Source organism: Podarcis bocagei, assembly GCF_964188305.1.
Source record: "Podarcis bocagei genome assembly, chromosome: 2".
NCBI classification, from domain to species: domain Eukaryota; kingdom Metazoa; phylum Chordata; class Lepidosauria; order Squamata; family Lacertidae; genus Podarcis; species Podarcis bocagei.
The window spans coordinates 104,875,161-104,899,770 of record NC_138126.1 but is presented as its reverse complement, the minus strand read 5'-3'; the positions used below and the strand labels follow the sequence as shown (position 1 = coordinate 104,899,770).

The 24,610-nt window shown below is 51.7% G+C and overlaps 1 protein-coding gene across 1 annotated transcript; it reads left to right on the top strand.

Annotated features, from left to right (window-relative positions):
• Positions 1-1,016: 1,016 nt before the first annotated feature.
• FAAP100 (FA core complex associated protein 100) lies at positions 1,017-23,172 on the top strand. The gene is made up of 9 exons (XM_081180869.1): positions 1,017-1,721; positions 5,110-5,228; positions 6,978-7,906; positions 12,413-12,566; positions 13,800-14,608; positions 17,672-17,808; positions 20,024-20,140; positions 21,051-21,137; positions 22,419-23,172. The coding sequence occupies exons 1-9, from the start codon at positions 1,557-1,559 to the stop codon at positions 22,542-22,544; spliced, it is 2,643 nt and encodes an 880-aa protein (XP_081036995.1). The 5' UTR covers positions 1,017-1,556; the 3' UTR covers positions 22,545-23,172.
• The last annotated feature ends 1,438 nt before the right edge of the window (positions 23,173-24,610 follow it).

Below are 24,610 nucleotides of genomic sequence, written 5' to 3'. Positions count from 1 at the left end.
GCTTTGAATGGTTTTTAAGTGCAGCAACTACAGTGGTGAGATGAACATGTATGGTTTATTACGGCATATGGAAGGCATAATGGTCAGAAGTAACAAGGACTTGAATGACTGGATTCTGTGCTGAAGGGAGAAGCCAGCCTCTGGATTAGGCCCAAACGCACCTGATTTATCAATTCCACATTTCTCCCTGCTCCCCATGGCTCAGTCTTCCGCTTTATCCTGGTTTATTTCCCAAATATAGCTCTGTCCCACGGCGGGCAGTGATGCCCTCTGCTGGTTCCACAGTGCTATAACTCCCTTTTTGCTTTTTACGCCAAGAATCGGTGGCACCAGCTCTTAGAACATACCTATTTTCTGTAGCCCTGAAAGCTGGGGATCGACCGGAAAATGAACTAAGCAGCTTATAAGAGAAAAAAGAAGAGGGATCTGCAGGGCCAGAACAAGGGGCAGTCTAGTCCTGCATGCAAGCCTGGTATTCAGAGGTAGACTGTCTCTGCACATGGGCGCTCCATCCCTCTCCCGGGCTTGCAGTTTTCTTCAAGCAGATTTCCCTCCCGGCCACGTTTGCATTTATAACTCAAATGCAGTTTGAGGCGTCAGCCCTATGCAGGGCATCTGAACCAACCTCTCGTCCGCTACCCCCCCCCCCCGCCCCGTTGTTTCCCCTCCTAGCCCGCGAAGCCGCCCTAAAACAAGACGAGAAGTACGCATTGCATTGCATGGGGATCATTGTAGCGGGTTGCGCTAGATGACCCCCTGGGTGCCCTTTCCACAACCCGACGGTTCTCGAGAGGCCCCACCTCCCCATGCACACAGCTTCGCCCTCCCCGCCCCCCTAGCAACGCAGAGCCTACTCTTCACTCCCCCCCACTCCGCCCTTTTTAATATTTTTTTGCGGCATGCCGTAAACCATCCCTTCCCGCTACAGGCAGGGCGAGGAGACGAGAGACGGGGAGAGCCTGGAAGGGGAGGTGCCGCCCGCGCCCGCCAGCTGCTGGGGGCATTAGAGCAGCGGCGGCGCCCCGGGGGGGTGGGCTGCGGAGGCGGGGCCACAGTAACAACCCCGCCCCTTTTGCTGGGGGGGGGTGGAAAGGGAAAGCGGGGCTGAATCGCTCGCCTGCGTGGGAACTGGTTGCTTAGATCCCCCATTGGGGCGTATTGGTCCCCCCCCCCTCTCCCTTTTACCTTATTGGGAGTGGCTTTTGTTGTCTCCGTGGGAGGGGTGCTGGTGGGGTTTGCCCCCTCCCCTCCCTCCCCCGTGTGGGTTTCTAATTCATTCCCCTTTCTCTCCCCCCTCCCTTGAAAGAAAGAGGGGAGGGTGCTCACGTCGGGGTGGGCTCGCCTCGCCCAGGTAGGCTGGTCCCTTTCTGTGGCAGGGGAGGGCGCCTCCATCGTTGGTTCTCCTCCTCCTCTTCCTCCCCCCACGTGTTTTAAGGAGAAAAGGGGCCGCCCCAGGCAAGACTCTCGCCTCCTCGCCCGACCCTGCTGCTGCTGCTGCTGCATGCGTGTCCTCCTCCGCGTCCCTTTTCCAGGCTGGCACCGGGGGGGTCGTCGTCATGGCACAGGTGGGGCACCGGGTGGATTACCTGGCGGGCTTCTGTTGCCCGGTGGGGGGGCTGGCGGCTGGCAAGCCCCGCGTGCTGTGCCATGAGAACCAGATTTACCTCTCCAACGGCACCGAGTTCGTCTACGTTTACGACCAAGAGGGGAGGTTGATGAAGGTAAGCGGGGGCCTTTGATTCTGCTGACCCAGATTGGTCCCTTTTGCTACAGGGGGTGGGGTGGGGGACACTCGCGGAGAAACTGGGTCAGATGCTGTGAGGCAGGCAGAACACCCCCCCCCCTTTGATGCAAACTCTTTGAAACGCTAATGGCAGGTGCACAGGATGTCACACATCTGCAGGCTGCACGAATTTATCTGGAATTGCTTCCTCGCCTTGCTTCTAATTGCTAACCTCGTCTAAAATTGCCCCATCGGAGTGCAGGAAAAACCCCCACCGTTTTAGGCACCCAGATTTTGTGTGCCACATAACGTTTTGGGGAATGTGAGAGGTCAGTTGGCCAGCAAAATAAAAGCTTGATCTACCATCTTGGTAGTTCAGTTTCTGTGTGGTCCTTTTTTTTGTTCATCGCCCCTTAGAAGGTGGCAACAGCTGCTGGCTGCTTCTTTGCATGGGCAGAAGATGTAGCTGTGTGTTTTGTGTGTCTGCACCGATCCGCCCTTTGGTGACTTCACAGCAAACCCAAGTATTGCATTTTAAGCATATACCCCAGAGGGTGGGGAAGGTATCGCTGTATGCATGGTTATGTTTTAATAGAACGTTTCTATTCCCCCCTCCCTGCTGCCCCCATTGTGCTCAGAGGAAGAAGACTATGGCTGTATTGTGGCAGAACAATTGGCATTTCTCTAGGAGATCTGGTTGAGAGACGGTTGAGAACCAAAGCCCTGGACTTGCACAAACTTTGCTGTGTGCACCAGGGATGTGGAACCTGTAGCCCTCCAGGTGTTGATGGACCACAGCTGGCATCATTCCTAATAGCTGTGCTGGTTGGCGCTGATGGGAACTGAGAATCCCAACAACCTCTCAAGGGTTACATGTTCACTATGCCTGGTGTGAAGAGAGTTTACACATATGTATTCATGTGCTCATGGAAGAGAACAGAGTGCCAGGCTCTGTACATCTGTTCAGCCACTGAATTGTAGCCAGTACCTTTTCTGGGACCAAATCTAGGTTTGCTTTGCAAGCTTCTAAGCAGATGTGCATAGGCGTTTAGAGCAAGAAGCAGAGTGAAATGGATTCTGTGTGGCTACACATCCAGATTTGGTGTGCCTTGTCACCTGCTTGCCTCGGCAACTGTAGCATGAGACAGAGCATCCTAGTTCCTCCCCTCCCCATCCCTTTATTTCTGTGATAAGATTACATAATGATTTGGGGATTGGTTCTGCAGAGGATCTTGTATATTACCTGTTGGACGCCTCATCTCAACATAACCACCTGTGGCTTTTGGATGTTTGTCTCGTGTGCAATTGACAGGCAAGGCTCCCTGATGTGCCAACCTGAGCTTAAGCATCTAAATCCTCAATTAGGTCTTCTGCTGACTTTCCAATTCACTCTCTCACTCTTAGCAGCCTTTTTTTGCAGCAGGTCGGTTGTCTGTACTACATAATCGACTTACATATGGCATCCAATTTTTGACATCTGCCTGTGGTGGTCTGGGCTTGTTTCTGTGTGTGTCATCTGTCAGATAGAAATCTGCTTCTACCCTCTGGGGGTAGTTCTGTTAAACCAAAGTTTAGAACTGTAAAATATGGGGTGTTCTTTGTTCTGTTCATTTGCACTGTCTATCGTCCCTGTCGTTGAGCGACTGAAGTCTTTTCGTAGGGAGTCTATCATTTCCCCCTGTTACTGCCTGTTGGGCCCATGACAAGCCTTAGCACTATGCTAAATGTATCCCTTTAATTTATTCCCTTGATTGTTTCTAAGGAGCCCATGATTATGGTAATATCTGGCTCAGCCTCCCACACTATTCTCTTGCACAGAGAAGTAGGTCACAAACGGGTTAACACTTCTTCCTTTTAATGCTGCTGATTCCCCAGATCACATGTGATGCTGGAACATCTAGCGTTTGCCAGATTTCTCATCCTTAAGAAGGTGCTCACTTTGCAATCCTCCGAATTGCTGTTGCAGCTTTTACTGCAGACAGACACGTGAGGCTACTGCCAGCTCCTTCGCTCCTGAAATGGAGGCCCATCTTGCATGAAATATGTCACTTGTTCATCAGCAGAGCGCAGCAGCAATGGCAACTGCTAGCAGCTTAAAATGAGGAATTACATATAGACTGCTAGATAATATAAACTCCGCTTATTGCAATGGATGCTCCTCAGAGAAAATGGCAGGAGTTGTACATCCTCGGCAGAGAGAGGAAAAATAAGATGCTGCTGATTTATGTGAGGGAAGGCTATGTTAAATCAAAGTGTGTGCAGACATAACGGCTTCGGATGACACACCACTGGGTATACGGAATGGTACCCAGAGGATGTTGTGTCTGGCCAGACTCAGGATAGGATACAGGAGGTAATAGATGCTCCTGGGAAACTTGCTTCTTTTTCATGTGGCTACAGCATTTTGAGGAGACATTCCCAGGGTACCCTTGGGGTGGAACCCAGCGTTGCACTGTTACAAACGTTCTGCCTGCTCAAGAATTGCAACTTGCCAGATGGAAAGATGATTTTGGGGCATGTGGGAGCAGCGGGGTGGGGAGGCCTCTTGCACAAGGCTTCAACTGATGAGGTGTGTTAGGTGAACCCCACCCCTTGTGTTATTATAATGGGGAAGCTCTGGGATAGCTCAGTCAGTAGAGAGCACGAGACTCTTAACCTCAGGGTTGTGGGTTCGAATCCCACGTTGGGCAAAAGATTCCTGCATTCCAAGGTGGTTGGACTAGATGGCCCCTTACGATTCTGTGATTCTATTGATTATTTTCAAATGAACTGTGTGGCACCTTTGAAAGCAGACAGGTGCTGACTTTGTACTGGCTTTGCACCCACACCTTTGACCGCAGAGCAACGTGGATGAATTAAAGTGAAGCTTCTTCCGTTGTGTCTTCATGACGGGCAAAGCTCCACTTCCTAATTTTCACCATGCCAGGCTGCTGCTAATAACGCAGGAGATTGCCAATCTTTTATTTTTCTCTTAGTGGCCAATCTTATGTGTTAGGCTTTAGTAGTCATGAAGAAGCAAGACTGGTGTTCTGCCATTTTGGCTTCTTTGGAGTGAAGAAGGTTTATATTAGGTCACTTTAGACCAGTGTTTCCCATACTGGGTCTCCATGCATCACCCTTAGCCAGCAGGACCAGTGGTTAGGGATGATGGGAATTGAAGTTCAAAAACAGCTGGGGACCCAAATTTGGGAAACACTGCTTTAGATGATCAACAGCCTGCTCTGGGTGTGTGTCCATATACCTGGCCTTCCTGCGGGGTCAAAATGTGTCTCAACCAGGGGATGGGGTTATAGAGGTGGCTCCCAGTGCCCTCCTTCCCTTGTAGGATTACTGAAGACCTTCTAAGACCTTCTCCTTTCCCTTTCCTTGGCCTGTTTCCTTCCTAGGCTGTCTACAGGTTCCCCGATCAAGTTTGGCACGTGGAGCTTCTGCCTCTCCACCAGCAGCTCTATATCCTCTGCGCTGGAGTTGGTATTTACTGTGTTTCCTTGGACTACCAAAGCAGGTGAGAGACAGGGCGAGGGCGTTACCTGGCAGGTGTTTCATACCTGTTTCTGAGGGCTCCAGGTTCTTCCACAAGGCTGGATTAGTGGTCTGGGCTGGAAGGCCTGGGCTATCAAGGAATGGCTCCTACTCTATGCTTACTGTTCTCACATCCTTGGAAATGGAGATTTCTTAGGAATTAATGATCATGTTGCCACCAATGTTGGCGACCAGGCTATCTTCTTCCTTACCAGGCTTAGAACTTTTTCAGTGACATGATCCAAACAGACCCACTCATTTGTCATGTTTATATTGCAGTCCTGTACCCACTTACCTGTGGGTAAGTCCCAGTGGGCTCAGTTGGGCTTGAATACTTAGTTGAGTATTCACATACAGAATTGTGTGTTTTTACACTTCTCCCTGTGGCCCTTTCACGGTTACCGACTGTCATTTTGTAGTTTCTTCATTCTGCTTTTTAAGATAAAGCGGTAGAGCATCTGATTTGCATGCAGAAGGTCTCGGGTTCAGGTACGGCTGGAAGAGGTGTCCTATCTGAAAACCTGGAAAGCCACTGCCAGCCAGTGTACCAATTATTATTATTATTATTATTATTATTATTATTATTATTATTATTCTGCCCTTTATCGAAAGATCTCAGGGCACTGTACAACGTTAAGAACATGTTTTATGGTGCATAATAATAACAACATAACATAAAGCATAATAATAGAATAGCTCAGTTGGTTTGAGTGTAGTTCTGATAATGCCAATGTCGCAGGTTCAATCCCCATATGGGTCAGCTGAATATTCCTGCGTTGCAGGGGGTTGGATTGGATGATCCTCAGGGTCCCTTCCAGCTCTACGGTTTAATAATAAGGAAGAACAAGCACAGCTTGATAATAAAATAATCATTATTATTATTATTACTGAGCTAGATGGACCAATTGCTCTGACTCTGTATCTGCAGTTTTCAGGCAGAGAATTGGCCCACACAGCAGCAACCTCAGTCAGTATTTTTTTTTAATGGTAATAGCAGCCAGAAAGAGGGGTGATGGTGTTTGCATTTGCAGCACTAGGGAAGCTAGTCTTTAGCATTCTCCACTCCCTCTGTACCTTTTTGCCTAGTTAAAATTGCCACCCCTCCATTTTGCCATATGGTACAGTTTCTAAATGGGAAAATGGTGAGGGGTGGATATTAAACCCCTTCCTCCCCAATGCTGCAGCCCCAGTCTGAACCCCTTTGAGTTGTAGCCAACGAAATCATTGCATGTGCAGGACATCTTTCCTGAGCAGAATTTCCCCTCTTTGCATCTCCCCTCCAGGCCCCCCTCCCCAATAAGACTCTGGGGGGGCAGTCCTCCAACCCTCCGGAGCCAATTGGGGCAGCGGCAAGGAGAGGAAGAGGGAGTCCTGTTCCACTTGCAGAAGTTGTTCCTCGCATGCAGTGATTCAGTTGGGCGCCACACACTCCTTTGGGGCAGCCACTGTCCTATTTGTGGTTCTCCTGCTTTGCATCTGAGGTGCCTGTTTGCCTTCTTGTGCCTCTCTGCCACAGCTCCCCATCTTCCCAAGCTGCTTGTGAGTCTTCAGGGCAGCAAAAGGGTTAAGTGGAGGAAGGGGGGTTTGCTCTCCCTCCAGAGCAGTAACTTCCCTCTCCTTTACCCAGCTGGCTGCTCCCGAATTCAGCTCTGTGAATCACTGCCACCTCCACCTTTGTTTCTGAGCTATACCCTTTGGCTCCACTGAGAGCTTTCCCTTGTTTGCTTTGAAGGTTAGCGAAGCGGGCAGACAGCGAGGAAAACGACTGCTTCTCCAGCGTCCTCCCCATGGGCTCCGACACCTGCACCTTCCCCGACGCCACGCTTTGCACCTTCACGCTCCTCAACGACGTCCTGGTCACCCTCTCGCAAGTCCAGGGGAAGTGGTGCATGAACCTACACAACCTCCCGGGCCCTGAGGACCGGGGGAACTTGCCACGCCAACCGATAAGCCATGTGGATATCACCACCAGCACCAACAACGATGGGGACCTGTCTCTGGCGCACTTCCTCCCCGTCCTGTGTTGCGCCTCATCCCCCAGCGCCACTGACCACAAGGAAGGCCTGCGCCACTCGGGGGGCTTTGTGCTGGAAGAGCCTCTCTTCAGCCTCCTCTTTGGCGTCGATGCCGCCATGTTGGATTCTCCCATGATCCTCTGTGGCTTCCCAGACGGGCAGCTCTGCTCCGTGCCCTTGAAGGCCCTGAGCTCTCCCGACAACCGAAGCTGCGAAGATTCGCCCGTCAAGATCCTCCACCACTTGGAGGAGCCGGTTGTCTTCATCGGGGCCCTGAGGACAGAGCGGCGGTCCCCAGAGGCAGAGGAGCTGCCCGCCTACGGAGACTTGGGCTGCGACTGTGTCGTGGCGCTGGGTCACTATGGCAAAATGGTGGCCATCAAGGCGGCTCAGGGAGAGGAAGTCAAGGTCCCGGAGCTCCGCGAGTATTGCCTTCAGGGGCCCGTCCTGTGCGCGGCCTGTAGCGGGGGAAGCCGCATGTACTACAGCACCCATTCCGACATCTATGCCGTCGACTTGGACAGCAACATCCCGGAGGCCGAGAAGGTGGAGGACGCGGCAGGGACCCTTCCGTCCGCTCTGTCTCCCGCCAGCTTGAGCATCTGCAGTGTGGTGGCGCTCTCCTTGTCTTCCCGGGAGTCGGAAGGTACTGCAATGTGTCAGGGAATTACTCTGTGGGCTTAAAGTATCAGGAATAACTTGGGCATGGGGCCATTGTGAGCATGCAGCCCTCAAAATGGCTGCTTGTAAATGGCGAGATGAAGGCGGATGAGTTGTGAGGAAGTGGTGGCCAGGATGTACCTTAGCTGGGGCCTGGCTGTAGTCCCTCCCAGGCCTGCACTGCTCTGCGACACCATTGGCTCTCTGTCATGTGGGCAGGATTTGGTTCCACAAACAGGCCAGAGAACCAATGAGGATGGGATTTGGGTCCACAAAGAGGCCAGAGAACCAATGGGGGCAAGATTTGGTTCCACAAACAGGCCAGAGAACCAATGGGGACGGGATTTGGTTCCACAAACAGGCCAGAGAACCAATGGGGACGGGATTTGGCTCCACAAACCGGCCAGAGAACAATGGGGGTGGGATTTAGGTCCACAAACAGACCAGACTATTTTAAATCTGTCCTTACGCTGGCAGACAAGCCTCCTGGGCCAGATGTGGCCCTGAGAGAGGTGCCACTTGCAGCCCGTTCAGTTGCCAATACAGAAATAGGAAAAGGACCGGGGAAAGGAAGACAGTCTTGTGACTCTGGGCGGAAGCTTGGGGCCTTGCTGTGCCCACCTTCCCTTTCCTTTTCCCAAGTGCTCCCCACCCTTCTCCTCAAGAACGTTAGCTGCTGCTCAGGGCTCTGGAGACTCTTGCCCCCGCCCACAGTTCCTGTCAGCAAGCTCCTTCAGCCCCCACCACACTCTGAGCCTTAGCACGCTGTGGGTGAGCTACAGCCAGCATGGTCCCCGGGCTGCAGGCTTTGGCCAAAGGTGGGGCCTTTGCCGATGAAGCAACCTGTGTCCCCCTGAGAGTGAGTGTGGGGCCGTATCTTCAGGGTCTGCCCCAAAGTTCTCCCTTGCTACCATCCCTCCTTAAGGCCCCCATTTCCCTGTGAGCCATTCATGCCAAGCCCCCCAAGTTGGGCCTAGCCAGTCAAGGAGTGGGGAGTTCTCTTGTTCTGAGGAGAAAATGGAAACATTTGCCTGCCAGCCTGCCTCCCTGCATGTCTCCAGCCTCATCCCAAGGCCTGCTTTCTTCTCTAGAGAGAGAGAGAGAGAGACGAAAGCCTCTGGCAGAAGCTGTGCCTATCCTGCGCTGGCTCCAGGGTGCCACGGTTCTCTCTTTCTTCAGCATCCTGCACAGAGGGGAGCTTAGGGCCGGCACAGAGCAACCCCAGGCGCTAAGAGAAGCAGAAGGAATTGAATGGCAGTTCAGGAGCTCTGCCTCCTCTGGCAAAATGGCTCTGTAACGCTGTAGCCATTCAGAGTCTTGTTTTTTCCCCTTTTTCTTGTGTGGAACAGCTGCATTGTGCTTGCTCACCATGCAAGAGGCATTAATATCCTGTGTGCAGGAAGCAGCCTTCCTCTCGCCCTCGACAAGGATCAATAAAGGCTCAGCGGCTGCCATTTGTCTCTTGCCTTCAGAGCAGATCAGGAGTGGGGCCGCTTAGCCTGCCAGGATGGGATTAAGAAGCGTGGGGCTCTTTGCACCCACTCTTCCCATCACGGGCAGCATCAGGGATGTTGCCCAGACTCAGAATTACAGCGTTTACTTCATTGTGAATATTTGGGTTTCTACAACGCAGGAAATGTCTTTCATGTACTGGGCTGTTGAACTGAGCAGGAAAGGAAGATGGTGTTGGCTGAGAGGGCAGACAAAATAGCATTGACACAGGGCACGTGCGCTCATGAGAACTAGGACCTTAGGTTTGTTGGTTTCTTAATTGATTCCTGAAGATCTCAGGGAGGCAGATTTTGCCCGTTGCCTTGTCCCATGTCCTGTCCGGACACCACCCTGCCCGCAGGCCAGTTCTCTCATCTCAAGAGCTTGCAAATCGGGAGATGGAAACAAAACTGAGGAACAATGCGGCCACACAGAACCAAGTGAAAAGAGGCCGGCTGGCCCCTGTGCGCAGCCGAGACAGGATTCTGCAGGGAGCATGTATGTGTGAGTTTGCACGTCTTCTCCCGAGTGCTGCCGAACTCTTATCGGAAGCGGATTCTCCGTGCCCTCACAGCCCACCCCTCTTCAGCTGCCTGTCACTTCGCTGCAGCATCACTCACGACAGCGATCCTCTGTGGGGACCAAGCAGCGGGAAGCCGCTTGTGCTTGCACAGTTTGCCTGGCAGCAAGGAGCTGTGCGCTTCCTTTGTAGCAAGGTGGCTGATGCATCAGCATCAAGGATCCTTTCCCCCTTCCTTTGGCTCCCTTTCCTGCTCTGTCCCCAGGGCGGCTCTGCATCTTTCTCACTCCCCCTGGTGCCATCGCTTTCCACCCCCCCACCCCCCCGTGTGATCAGTTTCCTAGTGAGGGGCGTGGCAACTTCCGAATTTGCTTTGTTCCCACTGATGCAGCCGTCCGGCTCCCAAACATTCAGCACAGTCTCATAAGGTTCATGGTCTTCCTCACCACACCTTGCAGCTGCTCCTGTGTGCAGATAGGAAATTGCAGCCTCATGATTAGCACTCCAGTGTTTTTCAGACCTCTCCCCCTCCCTTTTTTTTTTTAATGTGGATTCGGAAAGGATTCTTGTCTGACTTACCTTTCTTCCCCTGAAGCGCCAGTACAGTGCTACCTCCGGTTAACTTAATTTGTTCCGGGGGTCTGTTCTTAACCTGAAACTGTTCTTAACCTGAGGTACCACTTTAGCTAATGGGGCCTCCCGCTGCCGCCATACCGCCACCACGCAATTTCTGTTCTCATCCTGAAGCAAAGTTCTTAACCTGAGATACTATTTCTGGGTTAGCAGAGTCTGTAACCTGAAGCGTCTGTAACCTGAGGTACCACTGTACTGGAATTCTAGACCAAGCATGGGCAAGAAAGTCGATGGGGGATTATTGCTGGATCTCAGGTTGGCAAGGATTCATGAGTCCCAACTGTTACAACAAAAATGAAACACACACCCCAGAGATATACTGCTGAAATAAAGAAATCAGTAGGCAAAGCTGGGCGTAGGTTATTGTCTGGAAGAATTGCGATCTCAGTTTATCTCTGACGCTCAAAACAAAATGGTGGACTTAGGATTCCTCACTGCAGAGGTGGAGAGCCTGTGGGTGCAGGGGCGGAGGGAAGGGGGGGCGATGGGGGTGGTCCGCCTCGGGTGTCATCACTGAGGGGGGTGACATTTGGCACGCCGCCCACCCACGACTCCCAAGCCTACCCCAAGCCGTTGGGGGAAGGGGCGGAGCTGCGCTGCTTTGCCGGTGGCATTCCTCCCTTCCCCCTACATTTTGACAGCTCAGGGGAGGCTTGGGAATCACAGGTGGGCGGTGTGCCATTGCCCCCCCGCTCCCAGGCTGCTTCCTCGGGGGGGGGGGGAGCCTCCCCCGAGCTGGCAAAAGGAAGAGGGAAGAAAGGAAGGCTACTGGCAAAGTGGAGCGGCTCGCCCCTGCCTCTGCCCAGGAAGCAGCCTCCTGGGACACCCACCCTGCCCCATGGCCCCACCCACGGGTGCACAGCATGTTCCGGGTTCTAGAGCAGCTAGCTCCGCCTCTGTGTGGGTGTCGCCCTTGCACTGCAGCTCCCATAATCCCTTGCCAATGGCCATTCTGTTTTGTTTTGTTTTTCAAAAAAAATTATTGGTTTTCACAAAATTATAAACAAACAAACAAACAAACAAAAATCTTAATCTTATTAAAATTACACTTATTAGCATTATTAAGTGACTTCCTCGCTTCCCCTTGGTTGAATTTCAATGCATATCCTTTTAACGGTTTTCCAAAATATAATTCTTATAAACTTAACTTAATCATTTAACATCCTTATATCTTTTCAATTCAAAATTAAACATAATAATTCATCACTTAACTTATATAAACTCAGAAGAAGAAGAAGAAGAAGAGGTGTTTGGATTTGATATCCCGCCTTTCACTCCCTTTAAGGAGTCTCAAAGCGGCTAACATTCTCCTTTCCCTTCCTCCCCCACAACAAACACTCTGTGAGGTGAGTGGGGCTGAGAGACTTCAGAGAAGTGTGACTAGCCCAAGGTCACCCAGCAGCTGCATGTGGAGGAGCGGAGACACGAACCCGGTTTCCCAGATTACGTGACTACCGCTCTTAACCACTACACCACACTGGCTCTCAAGCCAATCAAGTACCTGCAAGCTATTTCCAATTAATTTAACTTGACATATTTAACTAAATAATCATTAAATTTTGTCCATTCTTCCTGATACTCCTCCTCTTCCTCCCGATAAGGTCGGCTAGGACCTGACCTGCCAATGGCCATTCTGGCTGGGGCTGATGGGAGCTGGGAGTCTGACAATATCCCTGCTTTGATCTGAAGTGTATGACTTTTGCACCTGGCTCTCTGATTGGTAGGTCTCAAGGTTCAGCTGAAAACCTTAAGAGGGGTTGAGGTCAGGCCCACATCCTCCTGAAGCCGTTTTCTAGCACCCCACCCTCCGCCCCAATCTCCATCTCTTGTGTGCCTTTCTTTCCTCAGGTGAGTCCGAGCTTCTGGCGTTATCTGCCAAAGGCCGCCTCATGACCTGCGGCTTGTGCAGCCCGGATGATACGCAGCCTTTCAAGATGAACCCTGACAAAGCTGGGCAGAGGATCAAGGAGCTGCTGTCTGGGATAGGCCATGTCTCTGAAAGGTAGGAGCTGTCTGGTATTTGCATCCCTCTGCCTCCCTCCCTTCTCTGTCTCTCATGCACACAACATATTGCACACACCGGATGTTTTGTGCATTTTTTCCTTTTCTTTTTTTTAGTGCATATAGAGAAAAATTCAAATAATATTTTTTCCTTTTTTTAGTCCAAGCAAAGACTTTGATCTAAATACAATTAAAACATAGAGAGGCGGAGTTGGGGGGGGGAGGGAGAAAGGAATAAAGAAAGAGAGGGAGAGAAATAAAGAAAAAGAACTAGAAAAGAGGTTAAGAGAGAGAGAGAAATAAACTTCAGAAGGTAAGGGACTTCTGATTCTTCGTCTGTCCACTATATATAAACAATATTCACTTCATCCACCCCAATATAACACCCAATGAAGTCATTTTCTACAAACAAACGTTCTCTTCAACCCTCAAATCCTAACACCGTTATTTCATTTTCTTTTTCATGCAAAAAGTTTATGAGAGGATTCCAACCTTTAACAGATGCTAACAATGACTTTTTTTCTGAACAACCATGTCAATTTCGCCATCTCAGCTAAGTCCGTTAGTTTTAGCAGCCGTTCTTCCATTGTTGGAAATAATGAATCCTTCCATCTTTGTGCATGTAAAAGTCTCGCAGCCGCAACACACTCGGTGTTTTCATATGAATATCTTGCAGTGCCAACGGGATTGTCCTTCCTCAGAAATTGGTATGGGGAGGTCAGCTTTGGCAATCTGATGGCAACATCCAAGGATCAAAAGCTGGCCACAGGTGCCTTGCAAACAGGTTGGCAATTATAGCTCTGTTTGGGCATGCAGCCCATCATTTAATTCTCTTGGCTGGGCTCCACCATTGTCTGCAACTGGGGACTAAAACAGAGAGTTTGCAGGCTCCCTGCATGATTTTGAACCCTGGGTGTGCTTGTACAGCAGGTAGCCTTTTTCGGACCGCACCCATTCCCCTCCCCACCCAAAGAAAAGGCATGGCAAGCAGCAGATTTGGGCAAAAGGAGAGTGGCAGTTCTTGTCTTCTCCTGTGTTCTTGCACAGGATTTCCCGTGCATGTTCATTTCTGGCAGGCGAGTGCCTTTGGCCCCCTGTTAATTCCTCTTTCCTTTTGTGTGTCTATCCACACCAGCTCTTGGCCTTCCCTGTAATCCGTTAGGACCTTCAGGCTCCAGTAGCAGCACCGGCATGACTGTGTTTCTCTCTCTCCCCCCCCCCCCGGTCTCTGCAGAGTGTCATCGCTGAAGAAGGTCGTGGACCAGAAGAACCGTGCTCTGACGTGTCTGAACCAGGTGATGAACGTGAGCGCGGCTTTGCTGTCTGGCCAGAGCAACCAGAAGCCCATCACTTGCACCATCACCACCCACTGGAGCCACATCCTGGTCCAGGACAGCTTGGCGGTCTCCTGCGTTTTGGAGAACGCCAGCGAGTGCACCCTGGAGCGCGGCTGGACCTTCTGCGTCCAGCTCTTCGCCAGCTCCTGCGACTTCGAAGAGGACTCGTCCGATTCCGCCACCACCTACACCTTCCCCATAGACCAGCTCCTCCCCGGCAACAAGACGGAGGTGACTCTCCCGCTGGGCCCCGCTGAGGGCTCCAAGCTGGAGCTGCCCTTCATGGTCTCCTGCTCCCTCTACTACAGCCTGCGGGAGATCCTGGGCACCGTCTCGGAGTCAACCGACCTGCTGGACGACCTGCTCTCCGACGACTCCACAGGCCTCTCCCCGGACAGAGAGGGCATCTGCCTGCCCCTGAAGGAAGTCACCATTGACCTCCTGCAGTGCCTCCGCTTGGGCGCCACCAACGGCAGCATCTCTGAAGCCTCCCCTCCTGCAGCTGCCCTCCCCCTCCCTGCGGACCCCCTCGACACCTTCCTGAAGCTGTCCCAGATGCAGTCTGAACTCGAGAGCGTTGAAGGCGGCGGAGAGCTGGTCCCAAGAGTTCTCGGCCCTCTGGGAGAGGCGTACTTGGCTCCCTCCGTGGCCTCGATCAAGGTGTCCTCTGAGCTGCTGAGAACCACCCTGAAGGACTTCTGTGCAGGTGTGTGATGCTTGGGGGTTACCGGTGACCTCTTTCCTTTCTCTCTGCCTCTCCCTGGTGAGGGTTTTTAGTGCCTGCTGAGCCCACCTGCATTGGCGGTTCTTAAATGCTTATTCCCCCCCACACACACACACATGCTGGAAGAGGTGGCTTGTTTTGCGTGCAGAGGAGGCTGTTTGCATCATGGGGAGCTTCCTTGTCAATGGGCTGGTTTTATCCCATCCTTGGGCAGCAACGTGCGGCCAGCTGTCGTTTTATTTCGTCGCATCCCGTTTACAGCCCCTCTCGTCCTCCAAAAAGAGTTCAGAGCAACTCCCATATGCTTCCTCAGGGTGTCCTCACCCAGATCTGGCAGCTCACTTGGCCAGCTCCTGCTTTAGCCTCTCTTTTGGAAAAGGCATTTATATCTGCCTTTGGGCTGTTCTGTTTGCCAACTCACCCCTCCTGGCGCAGAGGAGAATAATGCAAGCTGCCCGACTCGGGCTTCGGCTCCGGCTCTGTCTCCAGGCCAAAGGCAAGCTGTGTAGAAACAGTTTTACTTAAAACTCACAGTGGCCGTCTATCCCCAACAAACCTTGTAGAGAAAATGCTGGGTTTGTGCTCATACCTTCGTTTCCAAGGATGTTGTTGCAGGAGCCCGCTTGACCCTGGCTGGTTAAAAACAACCTCAGAAAACACCCATCCTCTGGCTGTTAATGAGTAGCATGTGGCCATGTTTATTCCTTAGTTTGGATGTTTTTCGTTACTTTGAATTCCAGAGAAATCAGTGCCACAGCGGTGATGTTCTTGCAAAGGTATCCCTGGGGGCATATGTCCCTTGAGAAAGACTTTCCTAGGTTGAGTATTCTGTGCTAAGCCTAGGACTGATACTGGAAAAAGATTATTATTCTGTTTGTGAGCTGTTGGCCTTGCAGGACCCCAAACAACTTTTCTAAGCACCTTTTCCCACCTAAGTATTCCCCGCAGAGGACCTTAAGGTCAATGAATAACCATAGTTTAGAGGTCCCAGGCCCTAAGGAAGTCAGGCTATCCTCCACCAGGGCCGGGGCCTTCTCAGTGATGGCTCCAACCTGGTGGAATGCTCTGTCCCCTGAGACTAGGGCTCTGCAGGATTTAACCTCCTTCCGCAGGGCCTGTAAGACAGAGCTATTCCGCCTGGCTTTCAGTTTGAATTTTATTCCCCTCTCTTCCCTCCCCCTCCCCTTTTTATGAAGATTACCCACTCTGGGACCCCACAGCTAATTCTCCCCTGGCCTCCTCGCTGGCCCAAATAGGACTAATTTTGCCAGCTAGACCTGGTGACCATCTAATGTTTATTGGATGGATTTTCCCCCAAATTGATTTTTGAACTTTGAATTTATTGTTATTCACGCTTTTATACTGTATTTTATGCTGGGTTTTTTTGGTTGTATTACAATTTAGTGTTTTAAATTTGTTGTTAGTTGCCCTGAGCCCGGTTTTCTGAACCAGGGAGGGTGGGGTATAAATAACAAAATTATTTATTATTATTATTATTATTATTATTATTAAGTATGAAGGCAGCTAATTTCAAGGCCAGGCATCTCTGCAGTGAAGAATTTCAATTGTTGGCGGATGATCCCTGCAGAATCCTTTATGGAACCATAGTTACATCGAACCAGAGAGGCAAACTTGGGTCTTCCTCTCTTCCCTGATATAGTGTTCCATACTAGCACCTTAAAGTTTGAAAATGATTCCCAAATTCTTCAGCAGGGTGGGGAAAACTCTGCTGCCAAGCAAGGAGTTGCACCTGGACCCAACTCCCCATTTGAAAGAAAAGGGGGCTGTGAAGTAAAGAAATGATAATGTAATGGGAATTGGAGTTGCTTGTGCGTAAACTGCAACCTGCTCCAAGCTAGCCGTGTAGCTAAAACTTTCCCCGGTTGACAGCCCTTGAAACGCGACTGTCTTAGTCACTGGCAGAATCCGTCAGTGGGCGGGACCTAAATTTCTTCCAACATAAAAGTTGCTTGACACCAAGTCTCCTCCTAGATTCTCTGCGTGGAAACCTTCTGCGCAGCGTGGGCGTGCCAAGCGGAGGTCCTGTGCTCTCTCCGCTGATTTCACTGGAAGAGTCTCTGAGCCTCCCCTCCACCTTGCTCCCGGCTTCCCCTTTCTCCCTGGTGTCCCCTGGATTTCTTTCCCCTGTGGGAACCCTCTCTCTCTCCTTGCTAGTTCCCTCCCCTGCATCACTGGAGCGACTTTCCTCTCCTCTTCCCTCTGATGGCAGTTCCCTGACAGATAATGCCATTGGCACATGCTAGCAAAAAAAACCCAGGCTGGCCCTCCTCATCTGTACTTCCCAGTCTGCAGATCCTACTTCCAGCCAAGGCTGGCGTGCAAGGTTTGCCAAAACAAGCAAAAATATTTTCCCCCAGGAGCATCAAATCCTGTATTTACAGTTAATTACGCTGGGTATAAATTTGCATAATTGTCCTCATTGGGTTGGGTTGTTGTCATAGTAAGATTCGAATGCCTTTGCCAAGAATGATGGCCGTGGTGGCGAGATTAGGATCTGGGGGTTCCCTTGATCCATCTGCTGGAACTGTGGATCCAGCTCCCGGCAGCCTTTTGAGCTGCTGCACCTGCAGCGAGGAGAGCAGCCTGGGACAGGCACATGTGCTTTTGCAAAGCATTAAATTTGGGATTGGGTCTTTTGCCTACAAACCAGGTGTGTGCCCTAGCCTTGGACCGTCTGCTGCAACTGGCCGCTCCTTTCACCCCACCAAGTTGGCAACCAGTATCAAATCACCCCTTTGCTTGGCTTGCAAATATTCTGCCCCCTGCCATATTGCACTGAGGGACAATCAGAAGAACCGGTGGGGCTATGGGGTCTTTCGCGCTCCCTGTTAACTTGCATCGGGAACAGCCTCGCCTTGTGCTGCTGCGGCAAATAATCCCGGCCAGCAGCTTCCCAGGCGCTTCAGGTGGTTGGTGCAGGGTGGAAATCGGGGAGAGGGGCAGTCGATGGCGCCTGCGAGCCGCCCACAATTCACACGTGCTTAATGATGGTGTCTGCTCTTCTTCTCCGTTGTCGCTGCTCAGATGTCTCGCTCTGCTGCGCTGTGCTACGATGGCTGCTGGCGGAGAACGCCGAGGCGGACGCCCTGCAGAGCCAGGATGCAGCAGCCGTGCGGGGGCTGGCCCCAGATGGAGGCGAAGTGCAGTTGAACATCCGAGAGGCAAGGCATGAGTCGTGGGCTGGGCCTAAGGGAGACGGGCGTAGGGTTATCCTCCTGCGGGCGCCTTGGCCAAGCCAAAACCTGGCGTGGTTTGGGTTAGAATGTTGAAAAGTTCCGTACAGCAGCAGCCTCTGCCCTTGGGTCAAAGCTCTCACCTTGCATTCCCCTTTCAGGTACCTGGAGTAGTGTCTCTGCTGGCCTCATAAGATTCTGGAGCCTGACCTTAGATTATAAGAAGCCTGAATATGGCAGAGGGAAAAGAGATCTTGGGAATACCTGGATAGGAAACTTGAAGCAATTGAATTACAGCTTTTTGCCAGGCTTTTCTGCACGCCTTGCGTGACCTGTGGGGTGAGGAGACCCATAGCTCTGCACAGGCCTCGGTACATCTGTAGACCTCTGCACGTCCTGCCCACCCCACCCCCCTCTCTCTCATCTCCAAGTTGGGAAATTGCTGCTGTATATGCAGAAGATAAATGGAGCAACCCAGCACATGGCTGGAATTTCTGCATGCTCACTGCAGTAACTGAATCACAGTGGCTAGGTTGGGCTGAAAGCATCCTTTTCTGAGTACTATAGCACTAGGTGTAAGGGAGAATTCCCTATAGCAAGTTGTGTCTGTATGTGTCAGGCAGGCAGGCAGGCAACCTATTAAACAAGAGCAGTGGAAACTGCTAGGGCAAATGCCCTGGTTTCTGACCCCTGTCATTTTTTTCTCAGTTGCTTCACTCACAAAGTAAAGTCTTGCAAGTTTAACCTTGGAAAGACGGGTGGGTTTCTGGCATACGAGAATCGGTGGCTCTCCAAATGTCGCTGAAGTCCCAAGTCCCACCAGTGCCAACCCCCATATCCCACAGTCAGAGATGATAGGAGTTGCAGCTCAACACCACGTGGAAGGCCACAGACTCCCCACCTCTCCTCTAGCTTACCCAAAGGCAGATTCTACAAAGTCATGCTGTGTGCAACAGCCTTCTATCTAGTCCAGGGATGGGGTACCTTTTGCAGCCCTTTTGGGCAGACCTTCCAGGGCCTGCGTGCCAGGGGCTAGAGCCAAACATGGACAGGGCAGGAAATGTGAGTCCCACCTTTGTAGAGTAGGCTACATTACACACTCTCTCTCCCTTTCTCTTTTCCATTCAGGCTGGCAAGACACATCACAGTTCAAGGACTCATTCTAACCAGGCAGGAGTGCTTGTTAATAAGGGCATGGAAATGGGGCCAGGGAGGGGTAGTCTGAAAGGGGGTGGGCCAGTTTGGACAGAGTCCCGGGGGGCCAGATGGAAAAGGCCTGAGTTTCCACAACCCAAGGGCTCAGCTGCGTTTGGTCTCCTTTGCCCTCGGTTACTGAGATATGAACATTGCTACCGCTTGACTGCAGGAGCCTGGTCCAGGGCACTAAATAAACGGGTTTCTCTTGCTCATCAGCTCTGTCGCATTTCAAGGGGGAGGGTGATCAGAGAGGAGCTTTGGCTGCCCTCCCTTTAATCCTCTTGCCGCAGCACATAGCCGATGTTAATTGCTAGCTGGCTCTGCCACCGTGGCCAGTAAACCCCCCGAGGGGGTGGCGGAGCGCTGGCAACCACCCGGCCCCTCTGGCTTTGCGCAAGGGAGCATTAATAACGCCAGCAGTGATTAGTGGTCGTGCTAATTCTGCTCTGGCTGGCCCTTGCGGATTAAGCTCATCGGGGTGCATTTCAGTGGGGCACGGACAACAAGCCCTCTCATTTCGGCAGGGCGCAGGGGCTTCTGGCCCAGCGTTTCAGCTGGCCACCGCCGGGGTGCCAATTCATGCCCATGTTTGGTGGGTCTCAGCATCATCTGGGTAAATTCAGGAGAGGGGAGAAGTGGGCGATCTGTGGATCTGTTAATTAAAGCTACTCCCCTGGCATCTCCGTGGAGTCTGGGAAGTTACTGGGCACTGTCTTGCCACGGTTGGAGGAGAGATAATAGTGGAAGAGGGTAGGACGGGAAATGATTAATTTCCCCCAGAATCTGCAGAAGCGTGCAACAAAATATTAGACCCAAGGGGTCCAAATGCCGTCTTCGCCACCAATATGGCAAGCTGTGCCAGCCACCTGCTTACATCCCCTGTAAAATGGAAATGGATGGTGGGCTTTTTCTGAAAACAGACCAGTGAGGCGCTTTGCCGCTGGGCTTTTTAATTTGCACTGTTTGGATGAATTTGTGGCAATGGTGTGTCCTCCTTATCCTCCAGGTGGCTGTCAGTGACCTGAACCCAGCAGGCCCCATCCAAGCCGTGGAGATCATAATCCAGAGCTCACCGATGGAAAACATGTCCCAGCTGCACCATGCTGTGGTCAGGCGCATTCAGGTACCTGAGATTTCAGATAAGTGGGAGGGAGAGAGATGCTGTTTTGGGGTTCTGGCATCCATCGGCTTCGGCCAGCATGGGCTAAGAATGGTCAGGGATGGAGGGCCACAGATTACATGTTTACTATTAATGTTTGATGTTTTTAATTACATCTTGATAACATGCTCTGGTTATCTCCTGCTTGGACTACTGCAAGGCACTATTTGTGGGGCTATCTTTGAAGGTGACTCAGAAACTACAACTAATCCAAAATGCAGCAGCTAAACTGGTGACCGGGAGTGGCTTCTGGGACTATATAACACTGATCTTAAAGGCTCCTCATTGGCTCCTAGTACGTTTCCGAGCACAATTCAAAGTGTTGGTGCTGACCTTTAAAGCCCTTAACAGCCTCAGCCCAGTATACCCGAAGGAGCATCTCCATCCCCTTTGTTCAGCCCAGACACTGAGGTCCAGCTCCAAGAGTCTTCTGGTGGTTCCCTCATTGTGAGAAGTGAGGTTGCAGGGAACCAGGCAGAGGGCCTTCTCGGTGGTGGTGCCCACCCTGTGGCATGCCCTCCTGTCAGATGTGAAGAAAATGCAGAACTATCTGACTTTTAGAAAACATCTGAAGGCGGGCCTATGTAGGGAAGTTTTTTTGTGTTTGCTGTTTGACAGTGTTTTTAATATTCTGTTGGGAGCCACCCAGAGTGGATGGGGCTACGCTGTCAGATGGGTAACATATAAATAATATTATTATTGTTATTCCCCACTCTAAAGGGTTTGAGAAACAGGAACCCTGTTCTGCCTCATTCCAGTCATCTTTGAAAAGTGTGGCTCCTCTGATTCTCTTATTCGAAGGCAAGGAGCCTGGATTTCTCCATTGGTTAATCTTGCTTTAATGAGCCCCCCACCTTTTTTTAAAAAAATGCAGACTCTGATTCTGGAGCAAGCAGCCGAGGACTCTTCTCCCCCAGATATCCGTGTGCAATACCTCCACCAGATCCAAGCCAACCACGAGGTAAGAGGCACTTCTCTCCCTGAACCACCACCACCACCCTCCCAGGTGTCCTTAGGTTCCAGGGGCCACAGAAGCAGATCTTGCGCCACATAGTTCTGCCTGGATTGTTGCAGGAAGGCTGGAGAGCGGAGTGGTGGTGGCAGCAGCAAGGGAGGTGGGTGGGTGAGGCGAATCACATGCAATCCCAGGCCTTTTGCTGCTTGGGTTGAGCTCTGGAATTGCCTCTGCCCAGAGCAGTTAACCAGGGCTTCTCTTTCGACTCTCGCCCGCATCAGGCCACAGAGACACCTAAACGGAGGAATCCGGGTTGACAGACTAAATGACAGCAAATGGATTTATGGCTTGTTCTGTAATTGCTGGGCTGAGACAGGCAGTTGGGCTGACCCAATCTGGCAGTGACTGCGTTCCGTTCTATTTACGCTTTCCCTGACTTGATTAGCAACCCCCGCCTCTTTCTTTCTCTCTTCCTCCCTCCCTCCCTCCCTGTCCCTCAACCCTCCCCTCATCCCAGGGCTTCAGGCAGACATTTATAATGCATTCCATATGATTTCAGGAACTGGAAATGTTAAATCTCTTTGGCACTAAGGTTTTCACTCAGGGCTTGTCTCCTCTCTCCTCTCTCACACACACACACCCAAATTCAGCAGCAAAGAAAATTCAATTCTACAATCCAAATGAGTTTTACGCAAAGACTTCCGTGCTTGCGTAATTTGGGGTGGTGGCAAAAAAGGAGATAACCGGGGGGTGGGAGTTGGGGAGGCATCTGGTTCATAGGGGGCTAAACGGGGAGTCGTGGAGAGTGGAGGACTGTTACATCTAGGAGAGGAATGAGGGAGCATGCCACAGGATGTGGTAGACCGGTTCGACATCAGCCCGCCTGTTTAAGCCAGCCTTCCAAATCAGTTGGTTAGGGAAAGAATGCCAAGGTTGCAGGTTTGAGCCCCATATGGGACAACTGCAATTTCCTGAGTTGATGCTCCTTCCCACTCTATGATTCTATTACTGTGGTACCTCGGGTTACAGACACTTCAGGTTACAGACTCCACTAACCCAGAAATAGTACCTCAGGTTAAAAACTTTGCTTCAGGATGAGAACAGAAATCGTGGGGCGCCGGTGGCAGGCCCCATTAGCTAAAGTGGTACTTCAGGTTAAGAGCAGTTTCAGGTTAAGAATGGACCTCCGGAACGAATTAAGTACTTAACCCGAGGTACCACTGTACTCCTTTGCTGCTGCCTCTCACAGCAACTGCACTCCTCGCCTCTCTTTCTTTCTTTTGGAAGGTGCTGCTAAAAGAGGCACAGTCCCTGCGTGACCGCTTGTGCCTGGGGAATGATCCGGAGGCGACGGTGGAGAAGCTCTTGCACGTCTACCAGCAGCTGCGCAACCCCAGCCTGGTGGTCCTGTGAGCGGGGCGTGCGCCGTGGCTCTCTGTCTTTAGTGCACCTCGGACGGCTGCGCACACTCTCTTTGCCCTGTGCCGGTGGAATGAAGGGAGCAGCTGGCTGTACACCTTGCAGGCGGACTGAGGGCTGGAACAGAGGCATGGCAGGGAGGAGAAGTAGGAGGAGGAAGGGGATTCCAGCTGGACATGCCCTGGGGAGAGGGGGTGTCTGGCTGGGTCTGCTCTGTGGAGACCCGGCCTTTTTTAATTTATTCTCCTTTTCCCCTGTCCCTTTCTCCACTCACCCGCCCCATTTCAATGTGATTTTTCCCACCACCACCGCCACCCCCCCGGGTTCTGAATCCCTGCCCATTCCTGGCAGATCTGATTGGTTTGTCTTGGCAGCCTCGCACGCAGGCAGAGCCGTCCAAGCAGACGGCCTCTGTGGATGCGTGTCTGTGGTGTGTGTGTGTGTCACGCGTGTGTGTACGTGCGTGTGTGTAACTTGGATGGCCGACAAGGTGCCGTTGGTGGGTGTGGGTGCCGTGTTGTGGAATCACACTGGACCGTTGCTAGTTTAGCTTCTTTCGCTTTCGGTGACAAGTGGCTTTGCTGTGCCAGGCCTTGGGGGGGGGGCGGGGAGGGAGGGAGGGAGGCGGGTTTTGGGGGTGAAGTAGGAGGGGGAGGCCTGTTGAGTTGTGGGGGGAGGGGAAGGGGGCAGATTTTAACCGAGTTTTTGTTCCCTTCTGAGCAAAACGAACAAGCCGACAGTGGGGGAAAAGGGCTATGCCTCTAGCTGTGTTGTGTATTTCGGAAACACTGTGGAAAAACAAGACTCAAAAAAACAGGATGCCACATGCATAAGTAACTCAGGGGTGCTGTTCGGATGGTGCCCCTTTTTCTAATGGAGCGCTTTGCTCCTTTTTCCAGTATTTGTCCTTTCTATATAAACAACTTGCTTGTCTTATTTCCATGGTGGAGACTCGTGCAGGGTTGTTTGTGGGGTATGTGGGGTGCGTGGGCGGTTTTCTGGGGGGTCTTTTTGGGGGGAGGGGGTTGTGCACGTGTGTTTAAGCCTTCCTTTGCAAAAAGCCACATGTCCGAGAGAAAAAACACCCCGTTTTCATAAAGCTGCACGACAGCCTCCCTTTGCTGTGCAGCCTGTCCGTGTCTCCCTCTTCCTTTCTCCTGCTCTGCTGGCAGCTTGGGGGCCCCCCACCCACCCACTTTCGCCCCCCGTGGAGCTAATGCAGCTTCCGCTTTAAAAGCTGCCTCTTTTCCCGATGAATAATTGAGAAGCCATTCGGCGCGCTCGCTGGCCGGCACTAAAGGCCATTAGGAAATGCTCCAACACTTGGGGGTGAAAGATGCGAGCACTCTCCCATTGCCTGATCGGGAATAATTGATGTCATGCCTACCCTCTGACCTCCCAGTAGAGTCTCTTCACCTTGAGCCTCTGAGAGCTTCACTTCAGGCAGATGGGGCTGCTTCCTCTCCCCCCTCTCCTCTGAAGCTACTGGTGCAGCCTGAAAACGGATGGGGGGGGGCTGTTTTCACAAAAATAAAAGATCGCTGGGTTTTCTTTTTCCTTGCCCAGGCCTGCATTTTGAATCCCAGGTGGCCGAAGCTGTTTTCTTTATGCAGAGCTCTACTACATCTCCCTCTCCTATTACACTGCTATTATTATTATTATTATTATTATTATTATTATTATTATTATTATTATTAATCCCACCTTTCCTCCATGGACCTCAAGGGTGGAGTGCATGGTTCTCCCCTCCCCATTCTGTCCTCACAATAACCCTGTGAGGTAGGCCAAGCAGCCGACAGCCCCAAGGCAACTTGGGAAGCTCTAACCACTACACCATGCTGTCCCACGTCGGGCAAAACCGGGCCTTCGAAAGTGAGCCTCTGTGTGTGCTATCCCCTGCTTCTGAAAGCTGAGCCGAGCTTCTGCCTCTGCAGCCCCTTTCCACGATGAATAGGGAGCGCAGGGGTCAAGGGTGCCTGTTGAAGGGGTCACACGCAGCCATCCCTTCCTTTTGGGAAGCAATGCAGCCAGGCCAGGGGTTTGCAGTGTGGCGGCCTAGG